The 19,739-nt window shown below is 38.2% G+C and overlaps 1 protein-coding gene across 2 annotated transcripts in view; it reads left to right on the top strand.

Moving 5' to 3' along the window:
* Positions 1-196: 196 nt before the first annotated feature.
* Positions 197-19,739, top strand: part of Prp3 (pre-mRNA processing factor 3) — a 78,608-nt gene continuing 59,065 nt past the window's right edge. Inside the window, exons 1-3 of one of the 2 annotated variants that reach the window (XM_070099402.1) lie at positions 209-301; positions 6,625-6,847; positions 9,382-9,606. In XM_070099402.1, coding sequence (XP_069955503.1) covers positions 9,409-9,606 — 198 coding nt within the window. In that variant the 5' untranslated portion in view covers positions 209-301; positions 6,625-6,847; positions 9,382-9,408. Of the gene's footprint in view, positions 302-6,624; positions 6,848-9,381; positions 9,607-19,739 lie in introns of both variants that reach the window. The other variant, XM_070099401.1, reaches the window with a different exon arrangement.

A 19,739-nucleotide genomic window follows, 5' to 3' on the forward strand; every position in this document is an offset into this window, starting at 1 on the left:
GAAAATATTATTTCCGGATTGCTAATTATTTAAAAAATCTAATTTATTATTATTAACTCCACGATAGAAATATGATTTTTATCGAAAAACAAACTAAATAGGCATTTTTTAAAGATATTTTTTAATACATTTGAACTAAATAAGGATAATAAATATAAAAAAACATTTATTCAAGGGTAAAATCGTCTACACAAGCAGTAATTAGCGAGGTGCAGGCAGACTCACAGCCTTGGCTACCGCATTTGTATAAAGTTATATTATGGCCAAGTAAATAATGATTACTCTTCTCCACTAGGTGTAGGTAAGCTGAATTTAAATGTTGTGGGTGTGTTAAGGGAAGGTGTGCGTGTGTGAGGCCTAGCACCTGCTGAGGTCTAGCTCTCGGCCTACAACCAAGTCTTTAAATCTTGTCCATATTGAATTCGTCACTATTTTACGAATTTGTGTTTTAAACTACGAGATTATTACAATAACTATCCACAAACTTTTTAAATATCGTATTAAATATCTAGTAGCACTGAAAACATTTATTGCTTATTTTAGCAAGTATGATTTTAGTCGGGTAAATTATGCTGTTTATTTTAGAATAAATTTGTTGTATTATGCAGTATATAGATGTGTTCTATTGTATTATGCAGTATATAGCTGTGCTCTGTTGTATTAAGTAAGTTTATTTAGATGCAAGTACACATAAGTTCAATTATCATATATAGTAATACATTATACAATAATTTTGCATAGTAACACATGTGAATTAAGTAGGATAACCCAGGAAAGTCAGACAAAGTGACTTATTTCTATTGGAGTCCTTGTAACATATCATTTAAAGCCTATACCTGGAGTATACCTGGAGAGGGTTTCGGGGGTTAGCGCCCCCGTGGCCTGGTCTGTGACCAGTAGAAATCAATCATGATTATAACCTTAAAAATTAAAACAGCTAAGTAACTCAACACTGTGAAAATCACTTATAATAAAAAGGATGTGCAATAGGAGTAAGGCAAACAGAGTTATTTGCATGCATGTTAATGAGAAGATCGGTTTACAATAATAGGTGCACGAATGTTAACTATACAAGAAATCACTCTCCTCCCTTTCTGTATTTTCATTCTTTAGATCCCTTTTAGTTCTCATTCTGAACTGGCTCATGCTAGGACAGGCTCTGGGATGTTCAGGCAGTGATTATGTGTGAGTGAGGTGAAAGTGTTGAATGATGATGAAAATATTTTCTTTTTGGGGATTTTCTCTCTTTTTGTGTCACCCTGCCTCGGTGGGAGATGGCCGACTTGTTAAAAAAAAAAATATATAGTTAAAGGTGTTTGAGGCCTTACCACCTATTGTAGGTACCAAAATTGTGTTCACTTTCCCTAATGCCATACTGGTTTTGGTTCCTAATGTCGACAAACTTGGCAGCAAGATATTCTGGGCATTGCTTGTTAGCAGTTTTATAAATGTGATTTAACTTCAATTGCCTTACTCTGCTTTACACACCCCATCACTTTTCAAAAGCCTGAACTTACTAAATATATGAGACATACACTCATTGTGCCTACTACATATACAAAACATTAAACTCCAATATAAATCCTCCACTTAAATTACTCCTTGATAGCTACAACAGAACGCACAGTCACAATACAAGGCATAAGGCTCTTTTTGACATTCTTTGTGTCAGTCTCTCACTATGCAAAAATACAATGCATATAAATGGCCCAAAGATCTGGAATTCACTACCTGAATTGATACAGGATCCCCTGACTACTTATAAATTTAGGACTATGCTTATAAATCATCTCACATCTCAATACTAACCAAACCAACTAAAACAAATAATCAGTTTGAAGCAACTCTCCCAAATATTATATTATATGACCTCTAGTCTATTAAACATTTGCCAATCCATGAAATATTACTGTTTGAACCATGATTTGTAATATTGTTTTTATTATGTACAACTTCAAGATTATTATTCTTATAAACGTCCACCTGGACTACCTCGCATTAGTATTAAGATTAAAGATTTTAATACAAGTTAACCACTATTATCTTGTGTAAATTTAAGTAGTTATTATGTAGGGTATGTAAAAGAAGGAAATTGAAAGTGAATATAGGAAAGAATAAGGTGACGAGGATAAAAAATTTAGGTAATGAAAGACTGGATATCAGATTGGAGGGAGAGAGTATGGAGGAGGTGAATGTATTCAGATATTTGGGAGTGGATATGTCAGCAGATAGGTCTATGAAAGATGAGGTGAATCACAGAATTGACTAGAGGTAAAAGATGAGTGGTGCACTGAGGAGTCTGTGGAAACAAAGAACTTTGTCCGTGGAAGCAAAGAGGGGAATGTATGAGAGAATAGTTATACCAACACTTTTATATGGGTGCAAAGCATGGGTGGTGAATGTTGCAACAAGGAGAACGCTGGAGTCAGTGGAAATGTCGTGCTGTTGGAGTGTGAACAGGGTAATATTTGTGAAGGATTCAGGGAAACCAGCAGGCCGGACTTGAGTCCTGGAGATGGGAAGTTCAGTGCAGTGTAAGCACGCCTCTGGCAAGACAGTGATGGAGTGAAATGATGGTGAAAGCTTTTGTTTTTCAGGCCACCCTACCTTGGTGGGAAATGGCCACTGTGTTAATAAAATATAAAATATGTACTAGGATTAGTCTGCCCAAAATGCCCCGGCATGATAGTGGCTTTCTTTGTACTTAGTAAACCAAAATTGTAATTACACATTGTAGCCTTTACAAAGAAATAAAGTCTTTATCGTTTTTCTTTATCATTTTCGTCTTCAGCATTGAGCATATCCAGTTATTGTAATTCATCCTGGCCTCCATGCTCTCTTGGACCCAGGTCCAGGACGAACTTAAGCTTGTTCTGAATGATTTGAGCAAGAATAATATATATGACATTGTATAAGAGCTAGACATAGGGACCAGTGAGCCTCAGTAGGTAGACACTGTGCCAGTCTCTAGTGGAACTTTAGCCTGGCATTGGCATTTTTTACTAAACTGTTCCCTATCAGTTCTGCCATGACATGCTTGGGTCAAAAGAGATTCCCAGATATTTCACTGAAGATACTGAAGTGGTGTATTATGTCAGTATGTACATGTGTTCTATTGTATTATGCAGCATGTAGCCATGCTTATGTTCTTATGTTTTGTTGTATTAGGCAGTATGTAGTTGTGTTCTGTTATATTATGCAGTATGTAGCTGTGTTCTGTTGTATTATGCAGTATGTACCCATGCTTATGTTCTTATGTTTTGTTGTATTAGGCAGTATGTAGTTGCGTTTTGTTGTGTTATGCAGTATGTAGCTGTGTTCTATTGTATTATGCAGTATGTAGCTGTGTTTTGTTGTATTATGCATTATGTGGCTGTGTTTGTAGATCTTTGTTACTGCAGGCAAGCAGCAACAAATGACTCATAGCTTAGTGGTGGAACATTTGACTCAAGGATATATGGAAGTATGTACTGGTTTGGCAATAGAGTTGTAAATGAGTAGAAGAAACTCCCAGATAGCATTATTGTTGCAAAAATGTTGTTTAGCTTTAACCCTTTCAGGGTCGACAGGCCCTCTCAGAAACTTGTTCTCAGGGTCGGCCAAATTTCAAAAAAAAAAAAAAAAAAAAAAAAAAAATATGAGAAGATAGAGAATCTTTTCCCGATCATAATGACACCAAAAGTATGAAATTTGATGGAAAACTTACAGAATTATGTTCTCGCGAAGTTAGTGGTCTCAACGATGTTTACACATCTGCAATTTTGCCCACTTTGAGCCCTATTTTCAGCCAATTCCAGTGTACTTGTTGACACAAATCATAACTGTTTCGCTAGAACTCCATTTTTTCTATCGAATGAGCACAAGAAACCACCCATTTACTGATTTCAACTATTCAATACAGTGGTCAGAATTTAGCAATTTTGCCAATTTCACACAAATTTCAAAAGATGCCAATTTCCGAATAGGGTCCAGAATAAACAAGAAAGACATTCCTGGCACTAAAATAACATTTCCTCTGTTCATTAGTCACATCCCCATGCCCCTCTTACATTCTTTTGCTTTCCACTTTGAATTTTTATTCTCACAAAAAAATAGAAGATTTACTGTTATGCAGACTACTGCATTGGTGTAGAAATGGTATAAATATTATCAGCGCACTTTTGAAAGAATATTAGACTCACCAGTTGACGTGTATTGGACACATAGCATGATTTGTTTACTTTTGAACTTTGGTAAAAATCGAACATTTCTGCTACTTTGAGCGCAATTTCAAGGTAGTTTTCTTTGTAAAACCAGTCAAACTCACCTCAATTTCTGTAATATGTCTTCCATTCTATGAAATGAGACCAGGAAAACTAGAATACAACAATAAATACCATACAAAAATACAGTGCAAAGTCGCTGTTTTAATCCCAAAACACGGTCAAAGTTTTTTTTTTCTCATTACGCACTGTGTGCTGCAGGATTTTTTTTTATACTGCGCACACTGACCACATAGACCCATTCTTTCACATGTAGGCCTACCAGCTTTCTCTCACTAGATTTGAGGGCGCCAGAATTTAGGCATACTAGTACGTCAAAAACCCCAGTGCGTAAGCCGTACTAGTACGGCCGAAACCCTGAAAGGGTTAAAGGCAGGTTAAACAGGTACATTAGTGGGTGTGAGTTAAACCTGCCTAACATGGGCCAGTAGGCCTGCCTGGCCTGCTAGAGTATTCCTTTGTTTCCATATTCAGTTGAGAGGATCCAGGTTTACACCCTGGAGGGGATGTATGTGAAAGTCTTGTAACACCTGGTGCCGCTGTTCCACATCCTGTGGAAGAGGTTCTACTACATAAGTAAAACATTTCAACAGTGAAGATTCCCAACAGTGAAGATACTGTTCACAGGTGTCTTACTCATCAACTTGTTGGTATTTTATACCATTTTCAACATAAGATGGAAACAAGCCATAATGTTTGGCTTTCTTGGGATACTGTAGGTTAATAATCCTCTGGGTTTAGTAAACCAATAACAGTCAGCTTTAAAATGTCATTCTCACAATGGATGTAGAACTAGTGGCCAGCACTGTTGGCTATATACCAACACTGTCTTAATTTACCTAACTTTAACCTAATTAAAGGGTATTTGCTTAACCCTTTGACTGTCGCAGGCCCCTTTCTGAAACTGTCATTCTATGTCGATAAATTTTTGAAAAAAAAAAAAAAATAATTTTTTCTTATGAAATGATAGAGAATCTTTTCCCGATGGTAATGACACCAAAAGTATGAAATTTGATCGAAAACTCACAGAATTACGCTCCCGCGAGGTTAACAGTCTCGGCGACATATACGTATCGGCAATTTTGCCGACTTTGAGCCCTGTTTATAGCCAAGTCCATTGTTCCAGTCAACCAAACTCATAGCTATTTCTTTAGAACTCCATTTTATCTATCAGTTGAGTACAAGAAACCGCCCATTTACCGATTTGAACTACCCAATAAAGTGGTCAGAAATTGGCAATTTGGCCAATTTCACACAAATTAAAAAAGATGCCAATTTCAAAATAGGGTCCAGAATAAACAATGTAGACATTCTTGGCACTAAAATAACACATCCTCTGTTCATTAGTCATGTCTCTAGGCCCCTCTTATATTACTATTGCTTTCTATTTTGATTTTTTATTCATACAAAAAAATACAAAATTTACTGTTATGCAGACTACTGCATTATTGTAAAAATGGTATAAATAATATAAGTGCACTAATGAAAGAATATTAGACTCCCCAGTTGACGTGTATTGGACTTGTGGTGTGATTTGCTTACTCCTGAACATTGGTAAAAATCGAACATTTCCGCTACTTTGAGCTCAATTTCAAGGTCGTTTTCATCGTGAAAGTAATCAAAATCATCTCTATTTCTGTAATATGTTTTCCATTTTATCACTTGAGACCATGAAAATGAGAATACAACGATAAATACTATACAAAAATACACCTCAAAGTCGGCGTTTTAATCCAAAAAAACGGTCAGTTTTTTTTTTTTCTCATTACGCACTGCGTGCTGCAGGATTTTTTTTATGCGGTGCACACTGACCACACATACCCATTCTCTCATATGTGGGCCTACCAGCTTTCTCCCGCTAGATTTGAAGCTGCTACAATTTACGCGTATTAATATGTCAGAAACAGTGGCTCGTAAGACGTATATATACGGCGTAAACAGTCAAAGGGTTAAAAACAGAATTAGAACACCTAGATAAATCTGCATCTGTTGCCATGTTGGATTCAGCATTATTATACACTTGTGACAGTAGTGGACTATTGAGTCACATCTACTCTGGAAGTAGTGACAATAATATGATTTTCATGAAAGTGGTAAATGCAGTGTATTTATATAATGTAGACAAATTTAAGATTCTAATCCTGGAAGAATATGATAACACTGGTTTTTATAACATGCCTGTTTGAGAGCTCAACATTGGCTACCATTCACTGTTCATTTCCTTGTCAAGCAGGTTGTTGCATCCACCAGCCCTCATACCATTACCTTTTCTTTTGATGGGTTTTGAGAGTTTTCTTATATAGCCCTGCTCTGGGCCAGGTTATTGCTTCTGGCAGCCTGCTGACCCACTTATCTCTTGCAGCCTGGTTCAGTGAATTGGCTGATCTGATTGATGCTGCAAGTACTGCTCTGGTTTCCTTTTAAAGCCTTCTGAATGGAAAGGAAACTTAGTTATGCTTACATGAAATCTGTTGTCAACAGCAGTAACAACCTGGTTGATCAGGCCCTGATCCACTGCGAGGCCTGGTCTGTGACCAGGCCGGGGGGGGCGTTGACCCCAGAAACCCTTTCTGGGTATACTCCAGGTAACAATACATGAGTGTCTTTAATAAAACTAATGTATTGCTTATTCTTCCTTCTTCTTCTATACTGCCGTGTATCCAAAACATTGCTGGGACCTATAAATACTTGTATATATTCTTAGACAATAGTAAATGACCAAGGCAGGTGTAAATGTCCACCTGTCAATGTGTTTGTGAGAATTTGAGTACAATTTCAGTGCCTAATATTAGTGTCAGAACAAATATTGGTTGTGAAATGCCAAGAACTACAATAAATTGTCATTATCAGAACATAAAAATTATATAAAATAATATAGAAATGAGAAAAAATGGTATATCGGCAACACTTCCTCAAGTGGCAGGACTCGATGTTGCTGTCAGGTGAGCATTAACCCTTTGACTGTTTCAGGCCCCTCTCTGAAACTGTCATTCTATGTCGCTCAATTTTTGAAAAAAAACAAAATTATTTTTTCTTATGAAATGATAGAGAATCTTTTCCCGATGGTAATGACACCAAAAGTTCGAAATTTGGTCGAAAACTCGTGGAATTGTGCTCCCGCGAAGTTAGCGGTCTCGGCGACATATGCGTATCGGCGATTTCGCCGACTTTGAGCCCTATTTTCTGCCAATTCCATTGTTCCAGTTGACCAAACTCAGCTATTTCTTTAGAACTCCATTTTATCTATCAGCTGAGTACAAGAAACCTCCCATTTACTAATTTGGACTGCCCAATATGGTGGTCAGAAATTGGCAATTTGGCCAATTTCACACAAACTAAAAAAGATGTCAATTTCAAAATAGGGTCCAGAATAAACAAGGTAGACATTCGTGGCACTAAAATAACATATGCTCTGTTCATTAGTCACATCTCTAGGCCCCTCTTATATTATTATTGCTTTCTATTTTGATTTTTTATTCATACAAAAAAATACAAAATTTACTGTTATGCAGACTACTGCATTACTGTAAAAATGGTATAAATAATATCAGTGCACTAGTGAAAGAATATTAGACTCCCCAGTTGACGTGTATTGGACGTGTGGTGCGATTTATTTACTCCTGAACATTGGTAAAAATCGAACATTTCCTCTACTTTGAGCTCAGTTTCAAGGTCGTTTTCATTGTCAAAGTAATGAAAATCATCTCTATTTCTGTAATATGTTTTCCGTTTTATCACCTAAGACCATGAAAACGCGAATACAACGATAAATACTATACGAAAATACACCTCAAAGTCGGCGTTTTATTCCAAAAAGACGATCAGAGTTTTTTTTTTCTCATTACGCAATGTGTGCTGCAGGATTTTTTTTATGTGGTGCACACTGACCACACAGACCCATTCTCTCACATGTGGGCCTACCAGCTTTTTCCCGCTTGATTTGAAGCTGCTAGAATTATTGAGTATATATACGTCAGAAACATTGGCTCGTAAGACATATTTATACGTCGAAAACAGTCAAAGGGTTAAGTGCCAACTTTGCAGCCTCATATCTCAGTAAGTACTGACACTAATTTTTTCTATTTTAATCCTATAGCACTTAGAAAAATTTTTTCAATAAAAGAAAAAACGATTTTTTTATTTTTCAAAATATTCGGGTCACTAGGGTAGAGAACATATATATACGTTTGGACTGTTAGGGGTTAAGGACTTCTTAAGAACTAGACAGCTTATTAAGTAGGATTTCTTATACCTGGAGTATGCCTAGAGAGGGTTTTGGGGATCAGTGCCCCCACAGCCTGGTCTGTGACCAGGCCTCCTGGTGGATCAGGGTTTGATCAACCAGGCTGTTACTGCTGGTTGCATGCAAGCCAGCATATGAACTACAGCCCAGCTGATCAGGTACTGACTTTAGGTGCCTGTCCAATGCCTTCTTGAAGACAGCCAGGAGTCTATTGGTAATCCCCCTTATGTATGCTGGGAGGCAGTTGAACAATCTTGGGCCCCTGACACCCATTGTGTCGTCTCTTAGTGTACTCATGGCACCCGTTTTTCATTGGGGGATGTTGCATCTCCTGCTCAGTCTTTTACCTTCATAGGGAGTGATTTTTTGTGCTCAAATATGGAACTAGTCCCTCTAGGATTTTCCAAATGTATACATATACCTATTATCATGTATCTTTCTCGCCTGCATTCCAGGGAATACAGATTAATCCTTCAACTGTCCAAACGTAGATCTATGTTTTTGCGTGTAGCGCTCTGACCTTAATTTTCTCCATAAGAAAGCATGTAAAAAAAGTAGATCTACATTCGGAGCACTATGCGAGCGAACGTAGATCTATGTTTCAACAGTTTAAGGGTTAAGTGACTTCAACCATAGTTTAGGTACTTTATTATATTTATGTGTGCTGTGAAAGTTCTCTGTATATTCTCCAGGTCTGCAATTTCACCTGCCTTGAAAGGGGCCATTAGTGTATAGCAATATTCCAGCCTAGAGAGAACAAATAATTTGAAGAGAACCATCATGTGATTGGCAACTTATTAACTTGTAGTAGAAAATGTGATCTCACATGTTATATTCATATAGTGCCATGTTCTAAAAGCAGTATTTTTCCCCCAGATATCATCACTATTTTTTTGAAGCAAGATGTCGCTGTCAAAACGAGACTATGAAGATTACAAGGCAGCTGTGGATAAAATGGTGTACAAGTATGTTGCACGGGATAGATCAAGTGTTGTGTCTGCTATCACACATGCTGTTGACTCTGGGTGTGACAAGAGAAAAGTTGAAGACAAGCTAATGGGCTATGTAGATAAAAGCCTGGCATATAAATTGGCTGAAAAGGTAAGACAACTATTATTATTATTATTATTATTATTGGAAATGAGGTAATCAGGTTCGATCTGAGGAAGAGAAGGCATTCCTTTTAAAAGAAAAGGTAAAACTAGAGCAGATAATATTACAGAATACAGTACTGCATGTGAAATACAGTAATTTCATCAGGGGTAAAAGAAAAAAAATGGATAAGATAAAACATATTTAAAGTGTACCAGTAATACATGCTCAGAACTAATTGATGGCAGACCATATGGTATAAAAGTGGAAGCACATCTGTCTAATATGCAGTGCTGGCAGATGGTTGTGGATGGATAATACATGGTATAAAATGTCAAATGTGAAATAAGACAAATGTACAGTAAGTAAACCAGTACAGTAAGTAAGTTATTTATGCACAGGTACACATAAGAACATAAGAAAGAAGGAACACTGCAACAGGCCTACTGACCCATGTGGAGCAGGTCCATGTCCCCCCCACAGATTAGACCAATGAACCCCCCCCCCTGGATTAGCCCAATGACCCACCCAGTCTGATCATCTCCACTCAAGGATAGAGCACTGCACCAGACCCAGCAGCACAAGCTAGTCAGGTCCAACTCACACCCACCCACACCCACTCATGTATTTATCTAACCTATTTTTAAAACTACACAACGTTTTAGCCTGAATAACTGTACTCGGGAGTTTGTTCCACTCATGCACAACTCTATTACCAAACCAGTGCTTTCCTATATCCTTTCTGAATCTGAATTTTTCAAACTTGAAACCATTGCTTCGAGTCCTGTCTTAAGTACAGTGGTACCCCGAGTTTCGTACAGCTCTCAACTCGAACAATTATGTAAGTGTATTTTTGTAAGTGCTTTTGTAAGTGTATTTTTGGGGGTCTGAAACGGACTAATCTAATTTATATTATTCCTTATGGGAACAAATTCGTTCGGTAACGGCACTCGAACGGCCTTCTGGAATGAATTGTGGCTGAAACTCGGGGTACCACTGTACAGTTATCATACATAGTGTAAATTACCTAGTATAACCCATAAAAGTTAAAGTGACTTGTTTCCATTAAGGTCCTTGTGATATCATATTATTTAAACCTTAAATGATAGAACAGTTATGTAATTAAACTGTGTATTATATTAGGATTTTTTCAGAGAAACTTCAGTGTGAATAGCGAAACATATTTTCAGTAAAATATCCTAATATATGCATGTATCTTATTTAACTTATAATTGTATAGTTGTGTTAATGATGCTGAATCCTGAGATAACAGTCATTTACTGTGTCAAATAAAGCCATCACTCAGGTAACCAAACAAGTTTCTGTAGGTGCCTGATTGGTTGGGTTGTGAAAGGTATGAGGGTTTGTTGGGGCAGAAACAACAACAGCCTGATTGACTATAGGTAAATTGCCACTGTAGTACAGTACTGTAGTGATAACTGGATGACGAAATTTGAACATTGTATAGGATAATGTTGTGTCAAAATATGCACAATTTTTTGTGGTATAAACCTTGGTAATAAATACCGACAAGTTGGTTTAGAAAGACACGTAAGCAAACACTATGACATATTTATTAGAAAACGTTTCGGTCCCTTATATGGTCCCATATATGGCAAGCCCAAGCCAGGTTCTGGAAATAAGTCACTTTGACTTTTCTGGGTTATCCCAGGTTCTCTATACATACACTGATATGTATGATAATCTATGTAACTGTATTTGTGTATACCTTAATACACTTATTTACTTCTAGTCTGTCAACTGAGTACAAGAAACCGCCCATTCACTTATTTCAACTACCCAATAAAGTGGTCAGAAATTGGCAGTTTGGCCGATTTCACACAAATTTCAACAGATGCCAATTTCAAAATAGGGTCCAGAATAAACAATGCAGATATTCCTGGCACTAAAATAACATTTTCTCTGTTTATTAGTCACGGCTGCAGGCCCCTCTTGCTTACCATTTGGAATTTTTATTCACAAAAAAATAGAAGATTTACTGTTATGCAGACTGCTGCATTATTGTAATAATTGTATAAATAATGTCAACCCATTCTTGACTGGCAGGCGGACAGGTATTGGATGGTGACGTCATTTGTTTACTCTTGAGATTCGCTAAAGAATAGAACATTTTCGCTACTGTGAGCGCAATTTCATGGTACTTTTCGTCATGAAAGCAATCAAAATCATATCTATTTCTGTAATATATCTTTCATTCCATCAAATGAGACTGAAAAAATGAGAATACAACAATAAAAACATACAAAAATATACCGCTAAGTGGCCGCTAATGGCTGAGAAGTGAACTCCGCTATTTATGGTCTGATTTCTTACATTTTTGGTCTATGTTAAGAAGTATCTTTCCATCATACATTGCCCAAGTTTGAATAAGATAACCCAACAAACAACTGAGAAAATGATAATAATATAATAATAACAATAATAATAATAATAATAATAATAATATCTTTATTTACTACACGTATATGTACAAGGTATACAGGCCTAGCTGACATCAGTGACATACTACTGTATAGAAAGCAGCTTGTTATGCCGAGTATTTCAAGAAAATTAGGTCAGTGTCCCAGGATAACACCCACACTAGTTGGCTAACACCCAGGTACCCATTTACTGATGGGTAAACATAGACAACAGGTGTAAAGAAACATGCCTAATGTTTCTACCCTGGCTGGGAATCGAATATTTACCAAAAATCAAATATGGTTAACCCAAGCCAGGAACTAAAAATAAGCCACGTTGACTTTTTTGGGTTATCCTAGGTTCTCTACACATATGCTGCTATGTGTGATAATCTATATAGAGAAAATAACTTTTGTTTCATGTTTATGGTGCAGTACGAGTGTATATCACAGTTAGCCCTGTGCTATCCTCTTCATGCCTCCGTCGAACTGCTCGGTGTTATGCCAAATATTATTCATTCTGGAGTATTTCTCTAATATAAGCCACCAAGACAGGGATAGGAGAATGGTATTTGTATACCATATCCTCTTCATACCTCCGTCGAACTGCTCGGTGTTATGTCAAATAATATTTATTCTGGAGTATTTAATCCCTTCAGGGTCCAAGGCCAAAATCTGAAGTGGTGCTCCAGTGTCCAAGAAATTTTGAAAAAAAAAAAAAATTATTTTTTCTTACAGAATTAAAGAGCATATTTTTGTGAAGGTAATAAGACAAAAAAAAAATTCTGATCAGTACTTACCGAGATATAGTGCCAAGAAGTTTGTCGAAAATGATGTGGTGGCGGCAACATCGACGAATTCCACATACGCGCATTACATTATTTTGCGGTTTTTGTTGTTTTTTCTTTTCTTTTCCAATTTTTTTCTATTCCTACTAACATTTGGGGCCTGAGAGACCAATACTGTATATAATGTATATATATAAACTCACTGTATTGAACACAATAACCGCACTAAAGTTATTATCATATTATTGTTTACCACTGTTGTTTATTACAATAAACATGCACAAATCTTGTATAATACTAATGTTCTATCATATATTTACATATTTACAATCACTGGACATGGTTTTAGAACTGCTGGAGCTTGTGGAACTCCTTGAAACAAGGCACCATGCACAGAGGCACCTTACATTCCTCACACATAAACCGAGTGTCTTTGCGTCTTTGTTGCCGTCTTTTTGTTTGTGCACAGACGATGCATCTCTTCTGAGCAAATTTCTTCTGAGTTGAAGGAAGCTGTATTATGAAATGATCACCTTCCCTCCTCAAACGCTTGGGTATATCCTGAGGAATTCGAGGACCGTGTTGTATAGCAGGTGTTGTTACCTGGTACTTCATTATGAGTTGTCTGACAACAGACAAACAAAATTCACCATACGGTGGTCTGTTGCCAGTCTTTATTTGGTACATATTATATGCATTGAGCATTGAAATGTCCATGAGATGGAAGAAAAGTTTCATGTACCACTTGTAACTCTTACGAACACAGTCAACAAAACCAACCTGCATGTCACATTTGTCAACCAAGCGCATGTTTTGTGTATAATCAATCACTGTCACTGGTTTTCGAATACGTTCATTAGTCACTCGATCAACTTTGCCACTGTCTTGCATTTCATTACGGTGAATGGTTGTCAACAATGTGACATCTCGTTTGTCATGCCACAATGCCATGATGTCATTGGCAGTAAACACCTGCACGTCATCACCACGAGCACCTGCGTTGAGCCTGGGCATATGTTTACGATTAGAACGCACTGTGCCACACACATCTGTCTTGTTCACTCGCATGAAATCACTGAGTAATGGGCTTGTGCACCAGTTATCGGTATATAATGTTTGCCCCTTACCAAGATAAAGTGCCATCATGTTTCTCACTACGTCACCTGAGATACCTAATAACATCTTGGTATCTTTCAATGTTTTACTACCCGTGTATACAACAATATCCAACACAGGCCACTGTCACAATCACAGAGTACAAACAGTTTTATACCAAAGTGTTTCCTCTTGCTCGGTATATACTGCTTGAATGACAGTCTACCTTTGAACAAAATCAAAGACTCGTCAATTACAAGATTCTTGAATGGATAAAAGTATATGCTGAACTTTTGTTTGAGATACATGAAAACATTTCTAATCTTGTATAACCTGTCACTTCTGTCAGGCCTGGTTTTGTCAGAGAAGTGCAACATACGTAAGAGTAGGATAAACCTGTTCACTGGTATGATTTCACTGAAGACCGGGGTAGAAATTAGCCGATCTGTGGACCAGTATGCTTTTATATTATGCTTATAGACGTGAGGCATAAGCATTATTGTTGCAAAAAGCAAATACATTTCTGCAACAGTCGTCTCTTTCCACCTGTGTAGTCTTGACTGTGGTGATAAGATCGTATTTGCCATGGTGTACTCAAAATACTTATTACTTTCCCTGACAATAATTTCCATCAATGGCTGGTCAAAGAATAATTCAAAGAATTCCAGTTCATTGGCCGTGGTTCCAAGGGGACAAGTTGGTAGAATTCCACTTTGAGAATCATCAAAGTGGTGAAGCTTGGGAACAAAATTGGGATTTTGCTGCCAATCCCACATATGGTTTGCTGGTGGATACTGGACATCATAGGCTGGTTGTGCGGGTGGTTGTGGTTGTGGTGGGCTGGTGGCTGGCGCTCCGCTTTGTTCTTGAACTGACGAGTCAGCAGCGTGGGTCCCAGCGTGGCCTGGTGAGTCACGCATGGCGGTGCCACTACCATCACCACTAACACCATCCACTAATGCCTGTGGTCTATCCATGCCAAGTGTAGCCACATCATCCTCACTATCACTACCTAAAACTGGTGTTGGGCCACGGGATGTACTCTGGGATGTACTCCGGGATGTACTCCGTCCCCTGGGCACAGCATAGGATACACTACCCGAGCGCATGCGGCGGCGAACATACCGACGCTTCACTGGTGAATATGATTCCTCACTATCACTACTCGATTGATCGTCGAGCGCAATAAAATCACAGTCCACGTCACTATCATCATTATTACTGAAGTCAGAGGCCTGGCCACGCGAAAATATTAGTTTTCTCTTGCGATGAGGAACAACCGACCGTGAGTCATGAGTGCCCACACCAGAGGTAGAAGGTTGAGGATCGTCAGGGTTTTCTGCACTATTATCGATATCCTGGTCATTCTTTTCGGTCACTAACTGATCAAAGCCGTAGAATTCGTCTCCATTTCCACTTCCATCAGTGTCAGAACTATCAGATAGGAAGAGGAGAGTCCCAATTTTCCGGGGAGTGAGAGCTGACTTGCGACGAGGCATGGTGAACAAGGGTAACTGAGCCGGCGTTCCCACAATGCTATGCGGGCGCCTAGATTTTTTGTTTATGGCGCACACCCACCACGCAGACCCGTTCTCTCACATGTAGGCCTATGAGCGTTTTCGCGCTAAATTTGATGGCGCTAGAATTTTGGTGTAGATCTACGGTTTGGACACTCAACGTAAAGCCGTTGATCTACGGGACGGACCCTGAAAGGGTTAACATGTTTTGTGTTATTTATATTGTTTATTATGTCATATTAGATCAATTGTGATAGGCAAATAAGCTGTAGTGTTGATTTTTTTTTTTTCAACAAGTCGGCCATCTCCCACCGAGGCAGGGTGACCCAAAAAAGAAAGAAAATCCCCAAAAAGAAAATACTTTCATCATCATTCAGCACTTTCACCACACTCACACATTATCACTTTTTGCAGAGGTGCTCAGGATACAACAGTTTAGAAGCATATACATATAAAGATACACAACATATCCCTCCAAACTGCCAATATCCCAAACCCCTCCTTTAAAGTACAGGCATTGTACTTCCCATTTCCAGGACTCAAGTCCGACTATGTGAAAATAACCGGTTTCCCTGAATCCCTTCACTAAATATTACCCTGCTCACACTCCAACAGATCGTCAGGTCCCAAGTACCATTCGTCTCCATTCACTCCTATCTAACACGCTCACGCATGCTTGCTGGAAGTCCAAGCCCCTTGCCCACAAAACCTCCTTTACCCCCTCTCTCCAACCCTGTCGAGGACGACCCCTACCCCGCCTTCCTTCCCCTATAGATTTATATGCTTTCCATGTCATTCTACTTTGATCCATTCTCTCTAAATGCCCAAACCACCTCAACAACCCCTCTTCTGCCCTCTGACTAATACTTTTATTAACTCCACACCTTTTCCTAATTTCCACACTCCGAATTTTCTGCATAATATTTACACCACACATTGCCCTTAAACAGGACATCTCCACTGCCTCCAACCGTCTCCTCACTGCTGCATTTACCACCCAAGCTTCACACCCATATAAGACTGTTGGTACTACTATACTTTCATATATTCCCTTCTTTGCCTCCATAGATAACGTTTTTTGACTCCACGTATACCTCAACGCACCACTCACCTTTTTTCCCTCATCAATTCTATGATTAACCTCATCCTTCATAAATCCATCCGCCGACACGTCAACTCCCAAGTATCTGAAAACATTCACTTCTTCCATACTCCTCCTCCCGAATTTGATATCCAATTTTTCTTTATCTAAATCATTTGATACCCTCATCACCTTACTCTTTTCTATGTTCAATTTCAACTTTCTACCTTTACACACATTCCCAAACTCATCCACTAACCTTTGCAATTTTTCTTTAGAATCTCCCATAAGCACAGTATCATCAGCAAAAAGTAACTGTGTCAATTCCCATTTTGAATTTGATTCCCTAAAATTTAATCCCACCCCTCTCCCGAACACCCTAGCATTTACTTCCTTTACAACCCCATCTATAAATATATTAAACAACCATGGCGACATTACACATACCTGTCTAAGACCTACTTTTACCGGGAAGTAGTCTCCCTCTCTTCTACACACCCTAACCTGAGCCTCACTATCCTCATAAAAACTCTTTACAGCATTTAATAACTTACCACCTATTCCATATACAGTGGACCCCTGGTTAACGATATTTTTTCATTCCAGAAGTATGTTCAGGTGCCAGTACTGACCGAATTTGTTCCCTTAAGGAATATTGTGAAGTAGATTAGTCTATTTCAGACCCCCAAACATACACGTACAGACGCACTTACATACACTTACATAATTGGTCGCATTGGGAGGTGATCGTTAAGCGGGGGTCCACTGTACTTGCAACATCTGCCACATTGCTCCTCTATCCACTCTATCATATGCCTTTTCTAAATCCATAAATGCAATAAAAACTTCCCTACCTTTATCTAAATACTGTTCACATATATGCTTCAATGTAAACACTTGATCTACACATCCCCTACCCACTCTGAAACCTCCTTGCTCATCCGCAATCCTACATTCTGTCTTACCTCTAATTACGCTATTACGCTAATATCAACACTACTTATACTAAAAAGAATAAGTAGTGTTGATATTAGCGTAATAATAAAGCATACATTATTCTCCTGCTTCATGAGACTGAGTTCATGACAACTGACAGTGACTTCAAAGCCACCTTATCTTTAATGGATAATGTACTGTGTAGGTGTTTTACATAATGAGAAGCATTTCTTTTATTCATTGGAACCATGGCTAGGGCTAAAAGTAAGCAGGTTAAAACAATAAATGGAGAAAAAGAAATTGGAATGGCTTATGCAGCAAGTAGCGCTACCAAACAGTACCAGAAGGTTGGTGTGGCGACCCTGGAAATTTGAAATTTTACTAGCCAAAATTAGTGCCAAATAACTGAAGGAACCGAATAACTGATTGCTGGATTTGTGATGGCGGACCTGTACTACTTTTTTGTGTTGTGTGTGTCAGGAACCCGAAAATCCATCTGCATACCTTTCACGTAATGCCCATGGCCCTCATTTTGTGTGCTATCACTCCAAGATTGCATTTGTGAAACACCTTTGCAAAAGCTGTGTAAATCACATCTGTATTTTGGTTGTCTTCCAATGCCTTTGCAATTCTGTCATAATGGTTCAGCAGCTGTAACAGGCATGATTGTGTAAAACCATGCTGGTTTGGGTTATGCTGGTTGTGCTGGTCCATGAAATTTGTAATCTGCCGTCTCATCATTCTTTCGAAGACTTTTATGATGTGAGAAGTTAGGGCTACTGGTCTGTAATTTTTAGTTAGTGCTCTACTACCTCCCTTATGCAAAGGAGCTGTGTCTGCACTCTTTAAGGCTTCCAATATTTCACCTAGATCTAAGCTCTTTCTCCAAAGGATACTAAGGGCTCGTGCTAGTGGTACTTTGCACTTTTTTATAAATAGAGCATTCCTTGAATCTGGTCTAAGTGCTGAGTGAGTGGGCATGTTGTCCATTTCTTTTTTGAAATCTATGGGATTTGTACTAATGTCAGTTAGTTGGTCTGTGCTGCCTTCTGCTGGAGTGAAAAATATTTCTTCATTTTCTACCTTGTTGTCATTTAGTGGGTTGTTGAACACCCACTCATACTGCTCTTTTAGGATTTCACTCATTTCCTGTTCATTGTCAGTATATAAATCTCCTCTCAATAATGGTCCAATTCTACAGGTAGTTCTTTGCTTGGATTTTACATAGGAATAGAATTATTTTGGGCTTCTTGCAATATCCTGTATGACCTTTTGTTCCCTTTGTACTTCTGTTAAGTATGGCATAAGTTTTTGTTCTAGTTCAGTGATCTCTCCGCTAAGACTATCTTTCCTCTGTTGCAACATATTTGTGTTTTTAAGCAATTCAGTAACCCATTTTCTTCTGTACCATCTCCTGTGCTCTCTCTATATATCTGATCTTCTGGGTTTTCTCAATGGTACATGCTTCATACATATCATGTTTGCTTCTGTATTCAGCTTCTCTAGGCACTGGTGGCAATTTAGGGTGCTCTTGTCTGATTCCCAGGATATGTCTGATAGCTCTTGGTTTATTTTTTCCCAGTCAATTCTGTGGTTGTTAAAATTAAACTTACTGAACATCCCATCTCTAACATTAGTGATGCAGTTCCCAAGCCCTGAGTTAATACTCGTTTGAAGTTCTATAATGTTGTGATCAGAGTAGTATACAGTGGAACCTCAAATATCGAACTTTCTTCGGTCCAGAAGTCTGTTCGAGTGCCTTTACCGAATGAATTTATTCCCATCAGGAATAATGTAAATTAGATTAGTCCATTTCAGACCCTTAAAAATACACTTATAAAAGCACTTACAAAAATACACTTACATAATTGGTTGTGTTGGGAGCAGTTCGATTTTTGAGGTTCCACTGTATTATTTTTGTAGCTGTTATGTCTGATTAGCTCCTCGTTTGTGAATATCAAATCCAGGGTATTTTCATTTCTAGAGGGATCAATTATCTGTTGGTTTAATGAGTACTTTTCACAAAGCCTAATTAGTGCCCTGTTATGTGCCTGTTGAGCTAGAGCACTTACCGGAGATATTTCTGGTACATATAACATTGTGTTGTGCCCTCTTCCATTTTACATGAGGGAGATTAAAATCTCCAAGGAGTAAAATATTTGGTGTGGGATTTTCTAGTTTACACAGATAGCTATCTATCTTCCTTAACTGATCTGTGAATTCCTTAGCAGTTGCGGATGGTTGTTTGTATACTAGGATAATTACCAAATTCCTATGTTCAACTTTATTGCCTAGGATTTCTACT

Source organism: Cherax quadricarinatus, chromosome 67 (genome assembly GCF_038502225.1).
Source record: "Cherax quadricarinatus isolate ZL_2023a chromosome 67, ASM3850222v1, whole genome shotgun sequence".
NCBI lineage: Eukaryota > Metazoa > Arthropoda > Malacostraca > Decapoda > Parastacidae > Cherax > Cherax quadricarinatus.